Source organism: Chanodichthys erythropterus, chromosome 14, assembly GCF_024489055.1.
Source record: "Chanodichthys erythropterus isolate Z2021 chromosome 14, ASM2448905v1, whole genome shotgun sequence".
Lineage (NCBI taxonomy): Eukaryota > Metazoa > Chordata > Actinopteri > Cypriniformes > Xenocyprididae > Chanodichthys > Chanodichthys erythropterus.
The window spans coordinates 19,492,623-19,518,972 of NC_090234.1; the positions used below are offsets into that span (position 1 = coordinate 19,492,623).

The window sequence follows — 26,350 nt, forward strand, 5'->3', positions numbered from 1 at the left end:
CCCTCCATCATAGATTGATTGAAAGGCTGAAAACAGCAGGGTGAAAGAGCAAGAGGGAACAGATTCCGAGAGGGTGATAAATACTCATAAGGCACAGCGCTGCTTTTCCGGTCACTGGGAGAGAGAGAGTGAGAGAGAGAGATAAACATTTGTGTGACGTGTGTGTGTGTGTGTGTGTGTGTGTGTGTGTGTGACAGCGTTCCCTCAGTGCGTAGCAGAGAGACAGGTCTGTGCGCTGACACTCACTCCAACGGGCTGATGCACTCTGGAGCTGCGAGCAGGACCCTCTGGGAGACGTGTGCCGCTCGAACTGCCGGAGATGCTGTGAAGACTCGGAGCTCTGCGCTACACGTGTTGAATTGCATACCTGCGTATCCCTCTGCATCTTATAACACTCCACACGCTCGTGCATTCGCTCAAACCATGGATTCTCTGGCCAACGACACGGACGGGCTGGAGAACTCCTTGAAGTACTCCAAGTGCGACCAGACGGAGAAAATGTGGATTAGGCTGAAAGGAATGTAAGTGCTTCTTGTTTCAATCTCTTTCATCAGCATGACTGGAAACCCTGGTTTGATTCCTGGCAAGAGAGAGAATGACAGAGCTGTTTATGAGCGGTATGGTTGTGTGCACTGCTGGGAGTGGGTGAATCTTGACTCTTGGGGCAGCAAGAGTGTGAATGTAATACTAATGAGACTGTCAAGCCTAATCAAGCAATGTTGTTGTTCACATACTTGCTTCTACTGACAGTTTTGGTTAATGAATTCAGATCAGTCTTGTAAGGTTTGGGTTCAGCAGTGTTTGGATTGTGTCATTTTATGGTGCAACAATCCAGACATATTTTTTTTTGGATTAAATTTTTAATGAAAATATAACGTTGTATTTTGCATTTCACCACCAACTCTGTGGTTAGTACAATTACAGCTAACAGTAGTATTGTGCACAATATGCAAATTTAAATGTTGATTTTACATAAATTTAATTTGTTTTTTTTGCAACATTAATTTATTATTTAAATTTAAATGTTAACTTAACATAAATTTAACTTGTTTTTTTTTGCAACATTAATTTATAATGGGTCATTCATGAAACATCAAAGTTAACTAAAAATGCCAACTTATTTTTTAGCCACAATAAATAATAATAGATCATCTATCAAACTTAATATTCAAAACAGAAATAAAGGCATATACACTCATACAATGCATAAACCCAAGTTTAAACAGTTAGTACATTCAGAAGTATCAGTAGTTCATGTTATACACACAGTAACATTAATTTATCTGTAATTTAACATTACTATTCCATCTAATTTTTCTGCTATAATGATTAAATAATGAATTTAAAACAGCAATTTAATGATAAACTTTAACTCTTAAATCTTGTTATTAATAAATTCATATTTTCCAGCATAAAAATTACTTTTTCTTGTTGGTCACTGCTAAAATATAATAATGTTTAGTGTAATGTCAAATGTATCGGTGCTGGACAAAGGGCACTCTAATCAGGTGCTGTGACCTATAACAGAAGCAAATTTGTAGAAAGTCGGAGTCACTGAATTGCTGATCCCAGGATTTAAACCAGTCTAGTTCCATCACCTCCCTGCAAAGCTCATCCTAGCCTCTTTGGATCTATTCCTATAGACCGGTCGTGCTCATCGATTCATCCCATGATCTTAGGTAGACAGTGTTGTTTTGGGATGCGTCAAACTATGCCCCACTGCTCAACATCCAGTCCACAGTTGTTCCTCGTAAACTCCTTGTTGTAATGAACACAATCAAGAGCAAAATTAATTATTTTATTATGTTTAATATATGATCAATATGTATTAATGATTTGCAATGCGTCACACTGCCTTATCGATTTTCAACCCGTCAGTCTAAAACACATCAAATAGCAGCTGCTCCATGTGATAACTAATTCACTGCAGTGGAAAAGTGAGAATTCCTTGTAATCCTGACTTTGTTCACATTGGAAAAAGAGCACGCTGTTCTTGTCAGTCATGTACTTTACACACATAAAAGTACTTTCTCCCATGGCATGTGCTCATTATGGCTGCAAGCTAATGTGCTTCCATTTTTTGTCTTACAGGCAGAAGTACAAACGCACATCTCAAAGGTAAGTCCAAAGTTGTCTATCTGTGTCGCAGCAATTCATTGGAGGGACATTTCATGCATGACAAGTAATGCAAGCTAGATGAATTGAACCGCAATCTTATCACTCCAGCTGGGTCACTAATGGTTTCATTGCCACCTCCATAGTGTGGGGGTTGCGTAATGGGTAAAGATCTGGTGTGCTAACGTGAGGGTTGCAGCTAAAATCACGATTAAATGGGCTGATCAAGGAGCTGGAGAGATATTGACATTACAATCCAGCGCTTTCACCTGTGCCAATGATCATGGTGCTTCAAGGAGACCATCCCTGTAATTAGACTTTGTTAAAGGGCTAAGCATCTCAATCCAGACAAAACCTCAACCAGGAACAAGACATTGGAGTTCTTCCATTTCCATGTGTGATAGCCCACACAATACAAACTGCACTCGCTGTCTGATGCTGTCTTATGATGTACGGATTACAGAAGTGGGGCAGCTCTGGAATGGAACGCTGAAGAGATTATCGTAACGTGTGCATGGCAGATCTCTATTGATATTCCTAAAACATTCTGGTTAGGGTTTGTTCTAAAGCCCTGACACTAAGTATTGAACTTGTGCTATTGATTCAGCCCGAACCGTTGACTAATTTCGAACCGTTTTGTGGACAATTTTAGCCTTGGGTGTGCTTTTGTACAATTGAAACTTTCATGGAACATTGATAGAACACTTAATGTAACCAACAGCGACAATTTCATCATAATAGCCGCATTCTGAATTATGATTGTTTTTCTTTCTTACATCTATTTGAATACTGATTTGTGATTGGTTGCAGTGCACAGTCACAAAGGAAATGTTACAATACCTAGCGAGCTCCCTACTGTCTACTTAGCGTGCTGCTTACATAGACAGCACCTAAAACCTGAGATGGAGACTTGACTCACAAATGATTTTAAATAGAGTTTGATGTTGCTAAGCTAACAGCACAATACTCTAACATGTATAAATGCATAGCATACACATATTTTGGGTAAAGTAGTCAATTTTTAATTAAACTGAACTATTTTTTTCAGCTTTTCAGTGTTGATGATATAAGGACATACAATGTCTTCCGAAGCTTGTGTGGGGTTTTGGACAATATTAGTATAAATCCTTATTATTTCTTAATGTACACTGAAAAGAATTGTGGCTTTTCACTCAGAAAATGCTAAATTTCACAAAGAAACGGCTCTATAGAAGCTAATAGTTTCATTATCAAGTCAGTTCAGTGGGGCAGTCGTGGCCTAATGGTTAGAGAGTCAGACTGGTTACCCGAAGGTTGTGGGTTTGAGTCTCAAAACCATCAGGAAATGACTGGGGTGCCTTTGAGCAAGGCACCTAACCCCCAGTCACTCCCCGGGTGCCACAGCAAAAATGGCTGTCCACTGCTCCGGGTGAGTGTGTCCACAGTTTGCAGTGTGTGTGTGTTTACTACTCACTACCTCTAATGTGTGTGCACTGGATGGGTTAAATGCAGAGGACAAATTCCGAGTATGGGTTACCGTATTTGGCCTTCATATGTCACTTATGTTGATTCAACTCAGTTCAATTATTGTCAATGCTAATTCACTTGGTTTTGGAAAGGGGCATGGTCAAAGATGTCCATATAGAGCATGTTTACATAAAAAAACAATGGAAAAGCAGGGCAGAAAATGCGTTCTGCACTCTAAAAAAAATAAAACGTTTTCCACTAGAATTTTTAATTCAAAGCAATATTTTGAGTTGATCCAACATAATGTTTTAAGTAAGGTGAAGGCGCTTTTTTGCCACAATAAAAACACATTTCTAAGTAACATGAATTTAATAATTGTCAACATGAATTCAACTATTTAAGTTGATCCAACATAATGTTTTAAGTAAGGTGAAGACGCTTTTTGGACACAATAAAACGCATTTCTAAGTAACACGAACTTACCAAGCACCGCTTGTCACCATGATGGTAACTCTCCAAAAACCCACATTAACAGAAACTCTTCTAAATTAGCATAACAAAACACTAATTACAGCTAAATCTCCCTTACCATTAATCTTGTGCAAAAAAACATTATATAACACTTAATTTTAGCATTTACTCTCCCTTTCAAGTGCTGTGGGCAAAGCATGATGGGAAATATAAATCCCAGCCCAGTTTCACATAACTTAAGTTCGTCTAAATTAAAAGAAGTGTTCATACAACTCAAAACAATGAAACACATTTACACGTCTTCAGATTGTATTTTACATTAACAGAACTTAAAATGAAATACATTTTTGATTAACTGAAAATGTTAAACTATGACAAGTCATGATAGTATATCGAATCAATAGGCATAATTTGTGTGTCATCCAAGCTCAATAAAATAACAATTACAAGTAAAAAAGTCTAACAGCATTTCAGAACTTGATTTTTTATTTCACAACAATATATATAATTAAGTAATGACTAAAGGTCGCCTGAATTAGTTTTTAGAGTGTGTGTGAACAGCTTTGTTACGGTTTTTACGTAACCAAGATCTCAGCATTGAGCTGCTTTATTTTGGCATTGTTTTGAATGAACAATGCAACTGCGCCACATCAAGTGGGTTCAGCTGGATAGGTTAAGAAAAACATGAAAACACAACAAAACTTACATCATCATCACATCTTATGCATCACTGCTCTGTAAAAAAGAATTGTTGGTTTAATTTAAAAAGTAAGTTACCTGATTGCCTTAAAATTTTGAGTTCATTGAAATGAAAAATTTGAGTTAATACAATGAAGGTGATTGGTTTAATCAACAGAAACTCAAAATATTGTTATCTGAACCACATTAATTAGTTAAGTTGATTTGACAAAAGGAAAATGTGATAACAAATCATGAAAATAATTAGTTATAGTGTGATAAGGGTGCCTGACGCACATTTAAAATTTGAATGCACCATTTTTGCATTCGAGTGTGTATTTTTCTTTTAAATTCCAATGAATATTCAGAATTCAAATTTTAATTTGACAGCCCTATTCTTAGTGTCAAGACAACAGCAAACACTGTAAAAATCATTTTCATGATTTGTTATCACAACATTTTTTATTTTGTCAAATCAACTTCAATAATCAATGTGGTTCAGATAACATAATACTTTGAGTTTCTGTTGATTAAATCAATTGCCTTCATTGTATTAACTCAAGTTTTTTATTTCAATGAACAAAATTTTAAGGCTACCAGGTAACTTAGTTTTTTAAGTTAAACCAACAATTACAGCAAATGCAGCATTTTTTTTTTTTTTTTTTTTTTACCAGAACTAAATCCCTTTCCTCACACTTTAACAATATTCATTTGCTGCCTTGCAAGCAATGCTATTTCCTTCAGTAAATGCACATTTAGGGACCCATATTAAGTAAATAATAGTCAAATAATCATGAATGAATAATATTTGCCAAAGTGTTCAAAGTACTTATATAATACAGATGTAACACATTAATAAAACAGGTGTCAATGCATTTTCTTTCTCTCACACACATACATACACAAAGCATTACTGACTTTGAAGGGCCCTGATGCCTTCACTGGCCCTCCTCTATGTGGAAACCTCTGTCAAGCTCTTTTGTGCAGGCCAATCAGAGCAGTCTAGTTCAGGTGAAGTGGCCCTCACACACCCCCACATTACTGCTTCTGATGCTAAACACTCGCCTGCCCTCAGTAACAGCCCCACATTTATGTAATGCATGCTGAGAGGTGCTACTCAACAATGGCCTTCCATCAAAGCACAGCTCTCCACTATCAGTTAGGCGGACCTCAGCGTGTGTACTTTAGAGATTCTGTGGAGAGGACAACAACATCTCTGCATCAGTATTCACCTCAGGAAACAAGAGTCGATTGGTAATTCATGTGTCAAAATCAGTCATGTGCTGAAGGTGTGAGAGGTTTATGTGGAAAACTGTGGTTACTGTAATTGGGTGAATCTCACAAAACCTGTCAGGAACAAGTCCAGGTCCCCAAAATCAACAGAAAGAAATAAGAAATTATAATTAGCTTGAATACAGTGAAGCCTTCTTTAGGACCATTGTGATTTTTTGTGACATTATTTTCATAACATTTCCTCTCATTTAAAATGAAAAATGTAAAAAAGTTGTGGGAAAAAATAGGATTTTTTTTTTTTGCATATTTGAACCCTTTCCAGCAGTGACTGAATGATTTTGAGATCCGTCTTTTCACACTGAGGACAACTGAGGGACTCAAACACAACTATTAAAAAAGGTTCAAGCATTCACTGATGCTCCAGAAAAAAACATGATACATTAATAGATGTGGGTGAAAACATTTGGAATTTGAAGATCAAGGTAAATTGTATTTAATTTGTCTTCCATGAAACATGCAAGTATTTTCTGTTGCTTCCGAAGGGCAGTACTGAATGAAAAAAAATGATATTCAAGTTGAATAAGAGAAATTTGGACCTCTTCATCCTATTCAAAAGTTTTCACCCCCCGACTCTTAAAGCAGCGTGTTTCCTTCTGGAGCATCAGTGAATGTTTGAACCTTTTTTAATAGTTGTGTTTAAGTCCCTCAGTTGTCCTCAGTGTGAAAAGATGAATCTCAAAATCATACAGCCACTGTTAAGGGTTCAAATATGCAAAAGATGCTGCAAAAAAACAGCTATTTTTTGTCTTATGGATTATATGTAAACATATTTTATGTAAAATATCTTACTCATGACAGTACTAAATAAAAAATAACATGCATTTTGTATGATCTCTCTTATTTTGTTAAAATATTGCAATACTTATTCTTGCAACTGTATGTGTTGAATTACAGTAATTTGTACAGTAACTTGATAAAAAGTAAAATGTTGCATGCATTATTCAGTTTTTCCCTTAATCTCAATAAAACAAAAAATGTTGTGTAAAAAAAAAAAGAAAATAAAATGTAAAAACTCAAAAGTAAAATGTTCAGATGTATTACAGTAATTAGAATTTGCAGGGAAAATGTGCATGATTGTTACTAAAATAACGTTACAATAGAAAAAAAATCTTAATGGTTCTAAAAATAGACTTCATTTTCTTTTTCATTTTAAAATGACATGACCTGAACATGTTTTCATGAGATCCAACCAATGAGATTGGTTGTTTTGTAGTGTGAAAGGTATATTCAACCACAATTAGTCCTATGACATGAACTTAAATAGTATGTGAGGTGACAGTGTGTGACACCTTATAATGCAGAAGATAATCAATCAAACTAATTATATCAGCAGTGTTTTAAGCGCGTAGTGTTCAGCAAGCTGTCAGTAATGAATAATGTATTGTGGTCTCATTGATTAAATGACTCTACAAGAATAATGAGTTAAATTCTATAAATGGTGTTAAAACAAAAGTCTTTATTCAAAGCTTTTGGAATTCAGAAGATGTGAGTAATGTATCCACTAGAGGCCCCCATTAAACTGTCCCAACAAAGTTCATTGAAAACATTCACATGCATACTGTGCCTCTTTACTCACAGAAACACTTTTGGAACCTTTATGCTTTACTGATTATGGCAAAGTTACCGTTATTTTAATGTGGCATTGTGTCATTGTCAACTGCGCAGACTATTCTTGGTTTCAGCTACAGCAAAACCACTTCAATGACACCAAAAGCTTACTTGCACTGACCTTTACATTAGAACAGCACAGTCAATAAGGGTGTTGAGTGAATATAAAAGTGTGAAGAGCTGTGCACAGGTTGTTCATGTAAGAGCTGGCATTGTGTTGGTCCTCTTTCTCTGAAAACACAACAGAAAAGAATAGATCATAATACAGCGAATGTCGAGTAGCCATCCAACAATTTCCAGCTGTATTGTGTGTCGTTAGCTGTTGAAATTTAAAGACAATGTATTTCCTGTCATTCTCTGAGACAAAATACACACCTAATGTCAAGAAATTGCACTGCTTTTTGTTGAATACGTGCTACAAGCTTTATATATGTCCAGTATATGTGTGTGGTGTGTCATAGAAGGGCAACTTTTAAGTTGTCATTAAGTATAAAATAGGAAAAAATTTGAAATTGCCCAACATTTGATACTATTAGTTATTTTAAAACAGGCCAACTTCTTAAAGGGATAGTTTACCCAAAATAAGACTATTGTTCATCTTCAGAACACAAATTAAGATCTTTTGGATGAAATCAGACAGCTTTCTATCGCTCCATTGACAGCTATGCATCTGAAACTTTGATGCTTCAAAAAGTTCATAAAGAGATTATAAAACTAATCCATATGAATCGAGCGGTTTAGTCCAGATTTTCCGAAGAGACTCAATCGCTTTATATGAAGAACAGACTGAATTTAGGCTTTTATTCACATATAAACGTTGATCAATGAACAAGAACATAAGCTCAACTAAACCTGCTCGACGCACAAGACTCAATACTGAATTTATTTAAATGACAATGACACCATTTTCTTTAAGTGCTGCTGTGCAGCCATAATTATTTGCCAGTTATCACTGTAAAGCTACATTGACACAATCTGCATTGTAAAAAGTGTAATATAAATAAATGTGACTTGACAAGAACAAACATCTTGCAGAAGCTCAAACTTGCTGCGTAATACGAGAATGAACCTCACTGGTTCTTGTATGCGTCAAACAAGCATGCTTCAGATTCCGTTCACCACAACTGATGTGTGAGTTGATTAAAGTTTATATTTGAATAAAAGCCTCAATTAAATCTGTTCGTCATATAAAGCGATCATGTCCCTTCAGAAAATTTTGACTAAACCACTCAATTCATATGGATTAGTTTTATGATCTCTTTATTAACTTTTTGAAGCATCAAATTGGTAGTTGCGTAGCTGTCTATGGAGGGACAGAAAGCTCTCAGATTTCATCAAAAAGATCTTCATTTGTGTTCTAAAGATGAATGAAAGTCTTACGTTTGTGGAACGACTTGAGGGTAATTAATGACAGAAATTTGATTTTTGGGTAAACTAAACATTTAAAGGGTTAGTTCACCCAAAAATGAAAATTATGTCATTAATGACTCACCCTCATGTCGTTCCAAACCCGTAAGACCTTCATTCATCTTCGGAACACAGTTTAAGATATTTTAGATTTAGTCCAAGAGCTTTCTGTCCCTCCATTGAAAATGTATGTACGGTGCACTGTCCATGTCCAGAAAGGTAATAAAAACATCATCAAAGTAGTCCATGTGACATCAGTGGGTTAGTTAGAATTTGTTGAAGCATCGAAAATACATTTTGGTCCAAAAATAACAAAAACTACGACTTTATTCAGCATTGTATTCTCTTCCGGGTCTGTTGTCAATCCGCGTTCATGACTCCACTTCTTCTTCTTCTTCTTCTTTTTCTTCTTCTTCTTCTTCTTCTTCTTCTTTCCTGTTTTACGGAGGTTGGCATCCAGCTTATTGGTGCATTACCGCCCCCTTCTGCTCCGGAGTGTGGTTCACGACTCCGCAGTGACGCTGCTGATGTTTTATCTGGTGCGTCCGAGCTTTATTTACAGTCTGAGGGAGACCAACGCTGTATTCAAGCTATTCTACATTGTTTGTATTTTGGTATTGCTATATTTTTTAAAATGGTGCGTAAGTGTGCGTGTCACGGATATCCTAATCGCCAAAAACAACCACGGCGACGTAAAAGTGCATTACCAACGCCGACAGATGAAAGGATTCAATGGACTCAATTCAATGGAAAGGATTCCGGAAGAGAAGACAATGCTGAATAAACTCGTAGTTTTTGTTATTTTTGGACCAAAAACTAACCCACTGATGTCACATGGACTACTTTGATGATGTTTTTATTACCTTTCTGGACATGGACAGTGCACCGTACATACATTTTCAATAAAGGGACAGAAAGCTCTCGGATTAAATCTAAAATATCTTAAACTGTGTTCTGAAGATGAACAGAGGTCTTACGGATTTGGAACAACATGAGGTTGAGTCATTAATGACATAATTTTCATTTTTGGGTGAACTAACCCTTTAAGTTGCAGTCACAAAATGTGCCCATAAGCGCAACTTTCAGTGTTTTGAGCATTATACTGTGTGTATTTTAAACTAGCTGCGAATGTGAGAAAGAAAATGTGACATCTGCAGAGTAGACCTTCCAGATATTTCTGCATTGTGTTGTGTGGGCTTCCTGTCAACAGGTTCCTGTCTCAGGCCTCGTACCACCTCTCCAGCATTTGCTAAAACATTCTGGTGATGTCTCCTGGCAACTGAGTGTTTCCTGTTCTCTGGATCTGTATTCATTTCAGGCTGTCCAGAAATTGGCAGATGTCAACAAACAGACCGGCGTCCTGCGAGCAAAAAGGCTTTGGGGTGTTTTGTTGTGTTACTTTAGCTTGTTTGGGAACATGTAGCTTATTAATGTACTGTTGTTTCGGAGTTGTCAGAGGGAGGCGATCATGCGCATGCCAGAAGTGAGCGTCTGTGTCTGCTTCTTGTCAGAATTAAGCCACACACACACTCTTGCATGTGGTGAGAATGAATGCTATAGTTTATTTTATCCACTTCCTCTGTATGTCTATGATTTACTTGAAAGCCATTTACTTTTATTCCAGGTGTGTTTCCTAAAGCAAGCTAAAAACCATGTTTGGGTAAGTGCACTTTTATTTAAAAGGATAGTTCACTCAAAAATGAAGGTTTTGTCATCATTTACTCACCGTTATGTTTTTCCAAAATGAATGGTGATCGCAGCTGTCCTTGGTCACACTCGCAATCCACTTTCATTGTGGGCAAAAGAGCAGTTTGGACATTTTGCTGAACTTGTCCCTTTGTGTTCCATGCAAAAAGTCATTCATAACATGAGGGTGAGGAAATGATGAGAGAACTTTCATTTTTGAGTGAACCAGAAAAAATAGTCCCTGACCGTGAACAGCAACAGAAGAAACATTAGATGGCGGCAAAGATTGTCTTTATGAGTGAGTCAGTCAGTAGCGAAGACTTTTACATTGAAAGACTGAATTGTTGTGAACACGTAACAAGACGCAACTGACAAATGCTTTGACTAGCGCTGTCAGTCACAGGAAAACCCCTTAACTGTTAAAAGGACAAGATAATACATTGGACATTTAAACAGATTTTTTTTATTATGAACATTGGACTGACCTGAAGGAAAATGCTAAATCTGACTGCAGGTAATAAACTCGTTCAATCGATCTCTCTCTCACAACACTCTTCTACATAATACAGTAAACTTCAATGAACAATATCAATTGAGAACATACAGTTTACGTTGCAAAGAGTGGTTGCTAAGGGTGTTGTGTAGTGATACACAGAACCGTTGAGTGAAGCGGTCATAGCCCTGTTTTATCGTGAATAAAACACAGCTATTGACCAGTCAGAATCAAAGACAGGAACTAACAGTTTTATAATATAATATAATATAATATAATATAATATAATATAATATAATATAATATAATATAATATAATATAATATAATATAATATAATTAGTGATATGATAATATAATATTTATATACACTACCACTCAAAACTTTGGGGTCAATAAGACTTATTTTGACTATTTTGTTTTCTAAAAGAAATAAATATTTTTTTTCAGTAAGAATGCATTGAATTGTTCAAAATTGATTGTAATAAGAAAAAGTCTATTTCAAATAAATGCTGTTCTTTTGAAATTTCTATTTAATCAAAGAATCCCAAACAAATGCATCACAGTTTCCACAAAAATATGAAGCAGCACAACTGTTTTCAACATTGATAATAATACGAAATGTTTCTTGAGCAGCAAATCATCATATTAGAATGATTTCTGAAGGATCATGTGACTCTGAAGACTGAAGTAATGATGCTGAAAATTCAGCTTTGCCATCCCAGAAATAAATTACATTCTAAAATATATTAAAAATAAAACATTAAAAATAAAATATTAGTTTAGGTTGAAATAATATTTCACAATATTGCTGTTTTTACTGTATTTTTGATCAAATAAGTGCAGCCTTGATGAGAGACCTTTTTCAGAAACATAAAAAAAAACATAACTGACCCCAAACCTTTTATTCTGCATACATAATGTTAATTTTAGCTGCAAGAAAACTGATTTCTTGTCAAAACCGAATGACATCTTATTTGCGATCAGATTTTTCAAAAGGTTTGAAAGCCCACAAATAATTTTAAGGCATCCTGCAGCAGGAGCACCTTCACTACCAACAGTACACAAACCTCCAGAGCTAAAACTGCTGTCAGTGTGAACAGGGCTTCAGCTGGCAGCTGAACAATTTGTTTAGTGGACTGGAATACCAGAGCTTGGCACCATATGTTCGCCCTGAACAAAAAGCCTGTACGACAGTTATCTGCGTCCTTATTTAGAAGCCATCCAGTGATCTGAGAAATTTTCTGAGAGCATGATTTGTCCTTGCTTGTTTAACCTCTCCCTCTTTTCTCATTTATTTTTTACCTCTCTTACTTTGTTGTTGACTGTCTAAATAAGGCCACCTGAATTTGATTAGATCACGGCATGGAGAGAGAACGGCTCCCTGACAAACAATTTTGTCTGAAAATGAAAGTGTAGCAATGCAATTACCATTTTCTTGCATTCAATCAGTGAATGCTAGAGGCCTCTAATGGTTTCGGCAAACAACCAAATCCTTGCTTTCTTAAAGAGGCTTTGGAGCCATTTTTTTGTGCAATTATAGAAGAATATAGGAAGAACATGTAAAACCCAACATCATCAATACTATATCACTTCATGTTGAGAGCACCAATCACGTATGTTCTCAATCACCTGCATTGCAATCATTTTTAACTCTTCAGTGTAAAGCTGCAAAGCACAAAAAGCTGGCTGTGAGTGATAAAAGAATCAGAAGTGAATAGAAAACAAAAACAAAAACCCATTTATTCCTGATATGAGCACTATCCGCTCCACGCTCAAGTATAATGGTTGCTATAGCAACATGAATCACAGCGTGAGGCTATAAGGTTAAATTAGGATTGCTTTATCAGTTTTAGATCGGAACAAAACTGCTACGGCTGGCTCTGGAAACAAACAAACAAAGTCATTAGCAACTAAATGCGACAAATTTTTGATTCTCGTTCTTTCCATGACATCATCTCAAATTGTCAGAGCTTAATGTAAGTACTTTTTTGACACGTCGGTGAAGGATGAAAGAACACCAGCCTTGGTGGTACTGCAGTAATTTCAATGTCACTAACCCAACCTGATCGGCCCAGGAGAGGTAGAGAGAACGAGAGTGTGAATTTACTCAACCCAGAGGAAAATTGTATTGCTCAGAGGTGGCTCGTTCACCGCTCAAAAGACTTAAGGGAGTAGATCAACAAAATATGAAAAGCATTTACTCACCTTCATGCTGTTCCAAATCTGTATGACTTTCTTTCACAAAAGGCGAGTTTTTGAATAATACCCTGGAAGCAATTTTCAAGCACTCCAAGTCTGAAAATGCTCTAAAATGGACCAAAAAAAAAAAAAAAAAAGCCATGTGACCTACAAAAACTGCCATTTGGCACTTGCCAATTCTCGCATTTGAGATCAAACAACATTGACATTACTACTGTAAAATTTGATTTACAGCGGATAAAAAGATTAACTGTGAATAATGACTTAAATTGCTAAAAAAAAAAGTCACAACATGTGACTTAAATTTAAATAGAAAACTGAGTCATATGGACTAAAATTCATTTTTTATTTTCAGAGGATGAGTTCCCAGGTATATTTAACATAGGATGATAACAATAATTTTTGATATATAAAATTATAACAAAAGTTCGATAAATGTTTGATATAATGTTTATGCACTATACAAATCATGCTGTGGGGTAGTGAATATAATTACAGGATTCTTGTCATTAAGCTATAGCAATTTTTGTGCAGATTTACTACCAGCTTGCGCCAGCGCAAACCCTCTTTTGGCGTCAAAAAACTACTGTCGGGATTTACTAAAGACACGCTGTGCAAAATTAGCACTGAAAAGGCATGGACTGAGTTGTTTTTGCGTCTGACCTTATTGCATATGCATTTGTAGGAGTTTCCGTTTCAGACGCAAGATTTATGGGAGGAGAGTATTTAAATGAATCACGCAACACGATTTACTAATGTTTGCACTAGTCAATTTACTGGTATTTGCACTATTATTTAATGCCCCCCAAAAAAGCATATCTTAGCCCATTTTATGACATGGCTGCAATTGTTGCTGCTAGGAGGAGACACCACAGAGAGCAAAGAGCACGTGGTAGAAGGGAGAAAGTATTTTCAACTCTTTCAAATTTCTTTGGAATGCCAGAGGAAGATGTTATCCGAACATATCTTTTTTCAAGCCTTGTTGGTCTATATATATATATGTGTGTGTGTCTGTGTGTGTGTACCTGTTTGTCAGATTACATGTAACAAGTTTTGTCATCTGATGAGCATCAGGTCTGCTTATTCGCAACCTAACATTAATTTGCACTGCTCTTGTTAGATTGCGTTGGTCATTATGGAAATGATTGACTGTGTCTGTGTTCTTTAATTTGCAAGTCAGCAGTTGATCACGCGCAAAACTTGCCACTCCCTTCGGCACATTTGTGTAATTGCGCTCTCACCTTCGGCACATTTATGTAATTTGCCACGTTTATTAAATTTGGCCCTATATGTCTTTAGGCTACTGTTTTTCATAACAAACATAACAGAAACAATATGGTTACTTTTTTTTTTTTTTTTTACCATAGTAGTGAGGTGCAATGTGTGGTTTTACCTTTGGTTAACATGATCTAAATACTATGGAAGACTAATAGTTAATTGTAATCCTAACTCAAACAGTCAGAATTTTACCCTATAAAAATGAGGTTGTTAAAATTTTCACATATTATGTTACTGATTTTGTTAATGAACATATATTTATATCTGCATCCAAACTCAAGCTACTGCTACTGTCAACTCAACTGCTAATTTCTAATGGACAGAACATGTAATACTAATTTGTCTGGCAAGTGTTTGTCATGTTCTGATGATGAAACCACAGTTAATGCTGGTTTCTACAACTTTCACCCAGGAGCAAAAATCTGCCTTTAAACTTAATAAAGATTTGACATTTATCGTAATTTTATAAAAAATTGTATTGTGATATATATATTAGGCCATATCGCCATGCCCTAGTTTAAAGTCATCATGAAATCAGAATGGACAATTTTTGATTTTAGTTTGTTTATTTGTTTGTTTGTTTTTAATGTAAATATTGCAATATTTATTTTAAATGATTTATCCGAGCACATCATCTTTTACAAATTCATGTGCCCTCGTAATATTTAATCAAATAAATTTCCCCTCCCTCTTGCAGTGACATCTCTTATCTTCTCTGATGACGTGGCACCATTACTGGCGCGAGGGGGGACAACCTGTCACTCACATGAGATTGACCAATAGCAAACCAGAATCATCCAATCAATTCCAAATAAACAAAATTAAGTCCCACCGTATTTTTTTTCTTCTTTAAGAAGCCATTTCACTTGGATATATGTCACAATATGAAAGACAAGATCTATATTAAAGTATCAAATTTGCCTTTGAAGGATTAGTTCACTTCAGAATTAAAGTTTCATGATAATTTATTCACCCCCATGTCATCCAAGATGTTCATGTCTTTCTTTCTTCAGTCAAAAAGAAATTAAGGTTTTTGAGGAAAACATTCCAGGATTTTTCTCCATATGGGGAACAGGTTGAAGGTTGCAGTTTTAATGCAGCTTCAAAGGGCTCTACACGATCCCAGCTGAGGAATAAGGGTCTTATCTAGTGAAACAATCTGCCATTTTCAAAAAAAAAAGAGAAAGAAATAAAGAAAAAGATATACCTTTTAACCACAAATGCTCGTCTTGCACTGCGCTGCGCCACACATTACATAATCATGTTGGAAATGCCACACTTGACGTAGTATAAGTATAAAGTACTTATACTACTTATACTACTGTATGAAGTATAAAGAACTACTTTAAATTCCTCGGGAGAAAAATTTTTTTACATTTACTGACATATAATTTCGCCTTAAAAGAATTTTCTGAGAAATGTTTGAGTTCATATTGAGAAGTCTAACTGTTGATTGCAGACTTTGAAACATCTGAGCAGAATTTGAGCCATTGTTGTGTGATCTTTTCTGAAACTCTAAAGGAGAAAAATCTATACACTTGAAAAAAAGGTCCCCATTTGCTGTCGAGGACCAAAACAACTGACACATTGACAAGATATGAGTTGTGATTTTTATTCCTGTGTGGGAAGTAATGCCACTTTTTAATTCAAGCTCAGAGTCTATTAATATAAAAAGTGTGCTTGAATGATGTTTTTGTGTGTTTTTTAAAATTCAAGAATCAACAGCTATATTTTCTAATTTTGATCATTTTAATATAAGATTATTTCCTCTTAATCAAATGTTCAGTCAGAAGCCATCGAGCCTAGCACAGAAAAACACATCTTGAATAGTCTTCACATTTAGTGCCGCTTTGAATTGCAGAAATTGCAGATTTTTTAATAAGAAGTTTAAATGTCAAATCAATTCTCATAATATCGTCATAAGGAATTTCATCAAAAGGGCTGTTACCACTAGCAACATACTCTTTAGCCTCATAATGGCACGAGCGATGTAAAGGGTCCTGAATGATGTTTTCCTCAGCCTCCTGCAGGGAATGACTCATGCTTCCCCAAGGGCTTTCAGTCGGGGCTCAGTCTTAACAGAATGTGCTACAGACAAGCTAATTATCAGCACGTTAGCCTGCGTGTACTAATCAATCTTACGTCTTGCTGTCTCAAACGCCCAGCTTTGTGTCCCACTGCCCCACTAGAACAGTTCTGCCACTTATTTGCACAGCAATGAAATCATGGCTGGGCCATATGGCTCTGGAGAGTGAAGACCATTGAGATTTGTTGCAATGATTGATCTCACATACTGGTTTTTCTGTTGCCACAGGAAAATGTAGTCACACTTCAGCAGTTTTGTGTGGGAGGTCTCAAGCTTCTGCGATTATGACGCATACTGTATGAAGTAGTGCAGAGAGAAATCACAAATGAGATTTCTTTAACGTCTCAATTGTTTCTCCTAGACAGCATGGCAATCAAACTGAGAGTCTCCTGCCTTTTCTTCTGAAAAAAGACCATAGCAATCTCATTGATCTCCGGTAGTTTCAGAAGAGATCTCAGTAATGTCTCAAGATTTGCAAAGATGCCTTGTGCAATCAAAAGTCAGAGATCTAAATAGGAACTCACACATTTCTTATCAAATTCTTTTAAAAACAAAATCTGAGACGTAAAATACATTAAAGTTTTTTTTAAATCTGATCAGATATGCAAAAATGCCTTGTACTATCAAAAGTTAGATCTCAATATGAACATTTCTCACCAAATTCTTCAAAAGCAAATTATATACACTGCATATAGATATACACTGCAAAAAATGCTTTTCTTACTTTTTTTTTTGTTTCTAGTACAAATATATATTAAAAATCTTAAATCAAGAAGCATTTTCTAGACAAGTAAAAATGATTGTCTTGTTTTCAGACAAAATTAGTCAAAATGAAGTGAGTTTTTCCTTATAATCTGCCAATGGGGTAAGCAAAATAATCTTATTTCAAACCGAAAACAAGACTTGTTGCTTACCCCATTGGCAGATTATTTTGCTTGTTTTAAGGAAAACTCACTTAATTTTGACTTATTTTTTCCTGAAAAGAAGACAATAATTTTTACTTGTCTAGAAAATGCTTCATGATTTAAGAATTTTTAGATATTTGGACTGGAAACAAGACAAAAAATCTAAGTAAGAAAAGCATTTTTTTGCAGTGTAATATCCATATTAATTTTCGGCCCCACTTTATATTAAGTGGCCTTAACTACTGTGTACTTACATTTAAATTAATCATTTGATACAATGCACTTATTGTGTAAATACATGTTTTTACATTGTATTTATAGTTTAAAAACACCTGCATGTAATTACATCTGTAATTAATTTCTGTTATTACATTTATAATTACACTGTTGACCCAACCCTTACACTTTACCCTACCCTAAACCTACCCATACCACCAAAGCTTTTCCTAACCTTACCCGTATCCCACCTCAATAGCAGCAAAAGTGTTTTGCAATTCAATATGATTCAATAAGTACATTGTACATATTTTTTGATGTAAGTACATAGTAGTTAAGGCCACTTAATATAAAGTGGGACCTAATTTTCTATTTTCAAACTGCTTAGAGATCAGCCAGAGATCTCAATACGAACTTGAACATTTCTTATCAAATTCTTTCAAAACCAAATAATCTGAGATATAATATCCATATAATTTTTCTGCCTCTATAATGTTACTACATTGAAACAACCCAGCATTTTTTCAAGTGTATATGTAAAAAAAATACTCATTTGTGTTTATTTTTATATCTCCTACACTGTCAGAATGTGCAAAAAGAATACCTTATATTTGTACCTTAGAGTATTAATATTGTAGATGTAAGGTATAAACCTTTTAGGGGTAAATAAGATGTCCCTTTATGGGTACTGCACCAGTGACAAGCTGTTGTAACCCTAAAGATATATATATTTTTTATGAAATAAGTGTAAAAAATGTCAAAAAAAGAGTTAACCACACATCATTGCAACAAAACTGAGAGCTCTAGTACTACGTCTGTCTCTGAAAGTCAGATTATTGACACCTATTTAAGCTGTTTTAAGATATTAACATATTTACTAAAGAGTGCATTTGTATTGTGGAACAAATGTTGTTAAATTATGAGGTGACAGAGGCACTTCAGGACTGGAATGCAGAGAAAGCAGCAGCAGTTTGTTGCCATAGAGACCAAAAGCGCAACTTGTGGTGCAATGAATTTGTTCAGCGTTTTACCTGGAGTTAATCTAGATACAAAAGGTTGAAAGCATTCCACAAGACTTACAAGATGTAACCACCTAACAAGACAGGAATAGGCCTATAAATTTGAAGACTTGTAGGTTTATTCCAATGACATTGAGTTCTGGTGAATAGTAAACATAAAACCCAGAAATAAATTATGTGCAGGGTAATAAAAAATCAACACTAAGGCCTTGTGTCCACCAAAGAGTTTTTTTTTTCCCCAGAGGCTGGCGTACTTATCTAATTGTTTTCAATGGGAGTGCCACGTTTTTTAAAACACCAACAGTGTGACAAGGTGCTGAAATTTGAAGAAGGTTGGGTAAAATGCTACTCTCATCACTGTCACTTTTTACCCAGCCATCCAATCGCAGTGGAGGAGGGGCGGGACAAATGCAACACTGACCAATTATCACATTCTGCTTGTACACCAATAACAAACGATGACAACAAGCACATCTCTTCATCCCAAACTAGTGCCAGAGCAAGTATGTTACATTGTGTCGACATTTTTATATTCAGAAACAAACTGTTTACGAAATCAGATACTAGTAACAGTTCCACGGATATTCCGTATCATACAAAAGTTGCGTCCCAAATGACGCACTATACACTATGCACTTATACACTATGTACTTGTGCACTATGCACTCATCCATGTAGTGCGTGAATTATATAAGGTTATTTTGTCATTTAACAACGGAGTCCGATCCTCCCTTCCCCTCCACTACGTAATTAAAGCTGCGACAGTTGAGTGCATGAAGTGTCCAACATTCCACACTTCGTTTTTTCCGTTTTTCGTTTTTAGTGCATCATCCGGGTATTTAAAGTGCACTTTTTCTTTTTGGAATTTTCAGTGTGAACACACTACTCGCACTATTTATACTTAAAAACGTCATAGAATAGTGCATAAGTATGCGAATTGGGACGCACCTAAAGTCTCTTTAAGGCAAGTCATTTCGGTAGCCATCTTTGAAATGCCTCTTGGGCAGCTGTTTCAGTCAAAGTCTCTTTAAGTCAAGTCATTTCCCTCACCGGCCATCTTTGAAACGCCTCTCGGGTGTGCAAGTGCAGCTCCTATCTCTTTGGATGGGGAAATATTAAATTCTCCAAAGCTGCTCACCAAGCTTACGATTAAATTTCACATTTGAAATCTATAACATGAAACTGTATCAAAAAAAATTTGGTTTCAGAAGTGACACTACAGTTTTATCACGTCATTCTCAACTCTGTGGTGCAGGATGGTGGTGACTCTTGACCTTTGTGTCATGAGGAGATCATGGAAGGAAGGAGTCCAGGAAGAAGAAAACATACATTAAACTCAATGTTAGGGTCATGTGTCTTCTTTGGTGTGGTACACAAGGAGAACAGGCACGGCAATCTGTCCAATTGTGCTTTTACCATCGCCTCTAAGGAAGTCCAATGATAATCCTTTAAGTCTGTATTGTCCTTTTGAATATCTGCTGTATCCTGTATTGTGAAGTCTGTTGCTATAGATACTGTGGCTGGTGGCTTTTATTGGGTGTTAGACTTATCCTCCATCTTTGATCCCTTCATTGGCTACTTTCTGCTGTATTATACCATATGGATATGTTCAGTCATGTCTGTATGACATTTATAATTGGGCTGAGGTAGAATTTTCCACATAGTAGATTCCATCTTCACATTTCCATTCTGGCTTAAAAAAAAACACATCAAGGATTGTGGTTGGATAAGGATTCTATACCGCAATCTCAAATGTTTCTGGCTGCATATGGTAGTACTGTTTCAAAAACTAGCATGCAGTGAGTCTACAAAACCTGGTTGAAGGAAGAAGGAAGCAATGTTTTCATATGCTTTTGCAAATGAACTATAAACTACAGCAGATGTTTCTCAGCGATGTTGCTTTTAGTCCATTAAGTTACTCAAAAATAAATTAAAAATGATATTCATATACAGACAATTATTTGAATACACTGCTTCTGTAAACATGTTGAGAGATGCACCAATATGACAGTTCTGGCTGATGCAGAGAAGCCAATAATATTATTGCCTTTGCTCACTAAATGGCTGATGTTACAGTCCAACACTGTTTTGTCACTAAACACTAAAAAATAATAAATGTCTGAACAAGTGGCCGATTCCAGCCACAGCTTCAGCGCCTATTTATAATGTAGGGGGGCGGGACGCTTCAGATTCTAGAGAGCATTTGATTGGATAGAAAATCTAGAAGCTGAAGTGCAGATTGATGTCATCAAAATCATTTATCCATTTTGGAAGTGAGAGACTGCAAGTTTTGAATGCTTATAGCAAATTTTGTAATTATAATTGTTTTGAAGCACACTAGCTTATAGATAACAGTAAGGCTAACATATTAATAGTAAAAGCCAAAAAACTTTCATTTTGATTTCATGGAGACTTTAAGCCCTTATTTTCCTCAGTTCTTGGTTCGTTCTTATCTTTATTTTATGTGGTTGTGTTAGTTTTCTTCTGTGATCTCCTGTGTGTCTCACTGTGGATTAATAAAGAATTGTTTGTTTGGATTCTCCTGCGTCATGCGATTACTACAGCCACAGAATGTGACAGAGCTAAGCGTTAGATGACGGCAAGGTAATCTAAATGTAAAAAAATAGGTAAATGAGCATGCACAATTAAATATAAAACACTGGCCAAAATATATCCAATATTAACTAATACTGATACTGATAAAAAAAAAAAAAAACCTCTAATATTCACAAATATGGTACTATGCATCCTAAAACATCTTCATTATAAGTTTAAAAAATTAAGGATTTTAAGTCATGTAGTATAACCAAGGAGGTGTACAATACCTGGATAGAGTTATATCCATTAGCATTCCCATTAATGTCAATTGTCAATCACGTCACAGTCGAACTGCACGCAAATGACATCATGACATTGTTGATTGGCTGATGGCAGCACAACAACACACACAGTCCCACGGCCTTCAGTGACTATGCTGAAGCTGTGACGTCAAAGGCAGCAGTCGTGGAAAAGTAAAATCAATTTCGCATTTTTAAAAGCCTCCAAAAAGAATGAGGCACTGGTAACATCTGCTATAATAAAATGATATATTAGCACTTTATATGTTACAATTATTTCATCAGAATATGCTGCTTTTGAATGGCTGTCAATCAAGCTGCTTTTCAGAAGTAGGTGGTGTAGTTACAGTGTCTACCAGCAGGGGCTAGTGGGGTAAAAGCAACATGCAAGAAATCCATTTTGTGGTCATATTACAAAAAAAAAAAAAAACAGGAAATTATATCACACAGGCCCTAATGACCATGTGGCAAGGTCAGTAATTATTATTTTATATATATATATATATATATATATATATCAACTTATTGGATATTTTGATCTATTTATGGCATTGCAATGTTAGTTTAGGCTCTTATATGTCAAAAGACTCCAAGAAAACTTCATGATATTTGTAAAAAAACAAATAGGCCTATTGATTTAACCTTGTAGAAAACAATATAAACATTTTTCCAAAGTGCATGAAGCCAACACAAATACAAAAAGTGCATTTCTAAAAACTTGGCGCATACATTTAAAAGTAGATTTTGCATTTAAAAATGCTTTCTCCTTTTCATCATCTCAGACATGCTTATTTATCATTGAGCCTTATGCAGTTATTAAAATAACATCAGACATGCCAAAGATATATGCCTAAGTCGTGTGTTGTATTTCTGAGCCTCATGATAGATGAGTAAACAGTTTGGATTGTTTGTATTTTATTTGATGGGCCAGTTAAGAGTAACTCAAACATTACTCGGGCTCTGATGTCAGATTTATCCCCATATTAGTGTTTCTTTGAAAGTTTTACACACAGTATATGCTCCATCTGTGTCTGATCACAGAGCCTGGATGATTTCAGGATTACCTGAAAGAACTAGGATCTGTTTTCAAATGAGTAATGTTGACTTTATGTAAAATTTCCTACATTTGAGTGCACTTTTACATTAATCTATACAACGTTTTACCACTTTTAGCCCAGTGCTACATCTTTTTATTAGTGTATGCTGACAGTAAATTTTTGTTTTGTTTCTTTTATTTTAATTATGATAATTTGACAGGATATAATTGTATTTGGACTAGTATTTCTCCTTGTCCTAGTCTTCATATTTTTACCTTATTAGGACACTCTAGTCTCTCTTTCCACTGCACCATTTTTATGTGACATGTCTTGATTTTATAGGCCTTTTTGTATATTTTTTATTTCTTGGTTGATTCAGTTTGTCAGTGAATTTGTAACGTATTAACAATGCATCTTATCTCTGAATATTTATTATCTTAATGATCTGTTTTCCTAAAATTAAAAGTTTTCAGTGACCCCTGATGCACCTTGGATTCGCAACGTTGTACTTTGGTTTGTGTTGTAAACTTTTTTTTTTTTTTTTTTTTTTTTTTTGAATTGCACATAGAGTCTACCTTACTGACCAAAAGAAGAAATATGCTGTTTTACCCAAACTTTTCAAGACCCTACAAATCAAAACTTGAGTTTTGTGGCGTTTAGTCCACGTGTTTTCGCTTTGAAAATTTTTAGACATAACGTGATGAAACTAAAAACTATTGGCTGTTTAAAAAGATGACACAAGCCCTTTTTTAAATGTCCTATCTCGTATTTCCTGTGTCAATAAGAAGATCAGAAAACTGAATTAAATGGGGTCTTAAAACAGGTTTATTTTTTTAATCTCTGGAGCTACACTCTTAAAAATAAAGGTTCCAAAAGGTTTTTCAAATATTTTTGGTAACACTTTATTTTAAGGTGACTTATTACACGTTACTACATGTATTTACTATGTAATAACAGTAAATTATGCATAATTACAGGTAACTAACCCTAAACCTAACCCTAACTGTAACTCTAAAGTAAGTACATGTAGTTAATTAATATTACTCAGTACTTATTTGAGTAAGTACAATCTAACTGTATCACCTTAAAATAAAGTGTATATTTTTTTATTAGTGTGATGGAAATTTTAATAATCTAAAGAACCCTTTTCCACTATAAAGAACCTTTTCTGCAATGGAAAGATTCTGTGAATGTTGAAGGTCCTTCATGGAACCATCAATGCAAATAAAGAACCTTTATTTTAAAAAGTGTTTTAAGAGTGCACTGATGTAGCAAATAAACCTTACAATAAAATATATCTTTCATAAAGTCATGCGTTAAGCTCAAATAACCTTTGTCTAATACTACATATTTTGAACAGTTGACAGGCCGCAAAATGTACATGTTATTTTTAAAGATCCAGAGAACATACTGTAGTACCACTTGCCAGATATGTTTCTTTTTTCTCTTTTTGATGTGTCTGTATCCATGCCGTTAGTCTCTGAGATTGACATCCTCTCTCTTGAATATCATATTAGTGTTTGTAACCATTCCAGGTGATTGTCTGCCCCGCTCCGGCTAAAGAGCCAAGTTTCTTTTGAAAAAAGCATGAGAGACTCCCCTGAAGAGCTCGTATCTTTCTTCTTTTTTTCTTTTCTTATCATTTTATTTCTCCCTGAGGTCCACTTATAATTTTAGCGCAGTTTTGCAGTGCCAAAAACAGTCAGTATTTAGTTTTCCATGACAATTTTCCATTCTACCCCTGACCCTGACGATGTCCTAACCAGTCCGTGATGCAACAAGCTTCAAATCAGTTTGTCTTTCCACGTGGAGATAACATTTCTCAATACAAATCACTGTTGTTGAGATAAAAATGTATATGTTTTATGTGTTCAGACGTATTCATCTGACTTCAGAAAGTTGTTGGAGCTCACATTAAGCCGTTTTGTCATCTTAAGAAGTCATTTTGAGTTTACAAGTTACAGTATATTTGCAAAAGATGAACGAAAATGTTGTAAACGAAAAAACGCACACCTCACTCTGCGTCGCATAACTTTGTCCACACATCACACTAAACACAAGCCAGATTGTGATATAATTACTGTTTCCTGACATGGGTCCAGCCCCTTTTTTGACCAGACCCTGTCCGCCAATGTTAATTTGCGTGCTCGACAGCTTTTCTGGAAGGGAGAGTGGCTGTAAGGGAGAGGAGGCAGGCATTGAGGAAGCGTTTTTGCGTGAGGGACAGAGAGATAAAAGCCACCGTGAAGAGTTCAACTCTGGTGCAGGGCGCCTGGCTCTCTCTAAGTTTAACGTTTGGTGTTTGCCTGAGCGTTTTCTGTGATGTGGCCTCCATGGCCTTTTGCACTGGGCCGTCAGTGAGAAAGAAAGAAAGAAAGAAGAGAGGGAGGCTGGATCGGGCAGAGTGCACACGGCAATGTGAGGAGCAGCTGGGGACAGTCTGACTGAAGCCTCTGCTCACACAATTCTTGAACTCGTGCTCTTAAATGGATGAGTATGTGACCATCAAAAGAAAGCTTCTCCATAGACCCATATTCAGGTAAGCGATTCAGCTGTGGCTTCCTGGTCGCTCCAGTTAAATGTTCATTTTTGTGATTGAATTTATCAGGAAACTCTGTTTTGAAGTTGCAAAGTTTGTGTTGCGTACTTGTAACTTGTTTCTGTGGTGCTTTAGCATTGCTTCTAGAGAGCCAACAGAAAAAATGGAGAACAAATTGAGAAATCTGCTTCTTTTTTAGATGTTTCTTGGGTTTCAACGGCAATCGTTGTCAGCAGCGTCCTTAGACTTATCAATATACCAATCAAAAATGAGATATCTCAGTATGGACTCAAATATTTCTCATCATATTTCAATTTATTTGAGCTATCCATGTGAATTTTATAGCATTGTACTCTTTCTGTACAACAGCAATTGTTCCATTTAGCTTTATTTCTATTTTAAAGAAATGCAGGAGAAACATCTGAGACCAAGCTGAAAGTAACCGAGTTCTTTTGAGCAAACCTGTGAGCAAACAGTGCATCTAAAGTGTGACATTGATTCTCAGGGGCACTTTCAACCTTATCTGCTTTTGCTCTCTTATCAGCCACAGTGTGTTTCAAAGGAATGGGAGCAAAATACCCTTCGCCAAATGCCCCCGTCTAATGTGGTTACACAGTCATTAGAAGCAGAACATTAAGCTGTGGTTCATTGCGTTCCTCCGTTATTTCAAGCAGGTTGCTAATCGCTTTTTTGCATGTAAAATGGAAGCAGATGTGCAACAGGTTCTTTTGCATGCTTTTGCGTTCTTGAGGATTAGGAGATATTGGCTTTGTTCCAAACCTAGCAAGCTACCTGTGTACATAGGGTACTAACTGGTATGGGACCTCATAAGTGGCTGAATTGGAACACTACACAGACAGCAACTACTGTACATGTGTCATACAAATAGCAGTTCTCACGAGAAGCTCAATTGATTTCAGCAGTGGTGGACAGTAAAGTATTTTTACTTTGTTGCTGTACATTTTTCAAGTATCTTTACTTTGAGTATTTTTATTTTGGGAATCTTTTACTTTTACCTAACTACATTCCAAAGTA

The 26,350-nt window shown here is 35.7% G+C and overlaps 1 protein-coding gene across 3 annotated transcripts in view; it reads left to right on the forward strand.

The window, feature by feature from the left end:
• The first annotated feature begins 229 nt into the window (after positions 1-229).
• pde1a (phosphodiesterase 1A, calmodulin-dependent) overlaps positions 230-26,350 on the forward strand; it is a 77,949-nt gene continuing 51,828 nt past the window's right edge. For 2 of the 3 annotated variants that reach the window (XM_067409559.1, XM_067409558.1), the window contains exon 1: positions 24,960-25,315. Coding sequence is in view for 2 of the 3 variants with exons in the window: in XM_067409558.1 (XP_067265659.1) it covers positions 25,263-25,315 (53 nt within the window). In the remaining variant the exon portion in view is untranslated. Of the gene's footprint in view, positions 522-2,091; positions 2,119-24,959; positions 25,316-26,350 lie in introns of those variants that run through there. The other variant, XM_067409557.1, reaches the window with a different exon arrangement.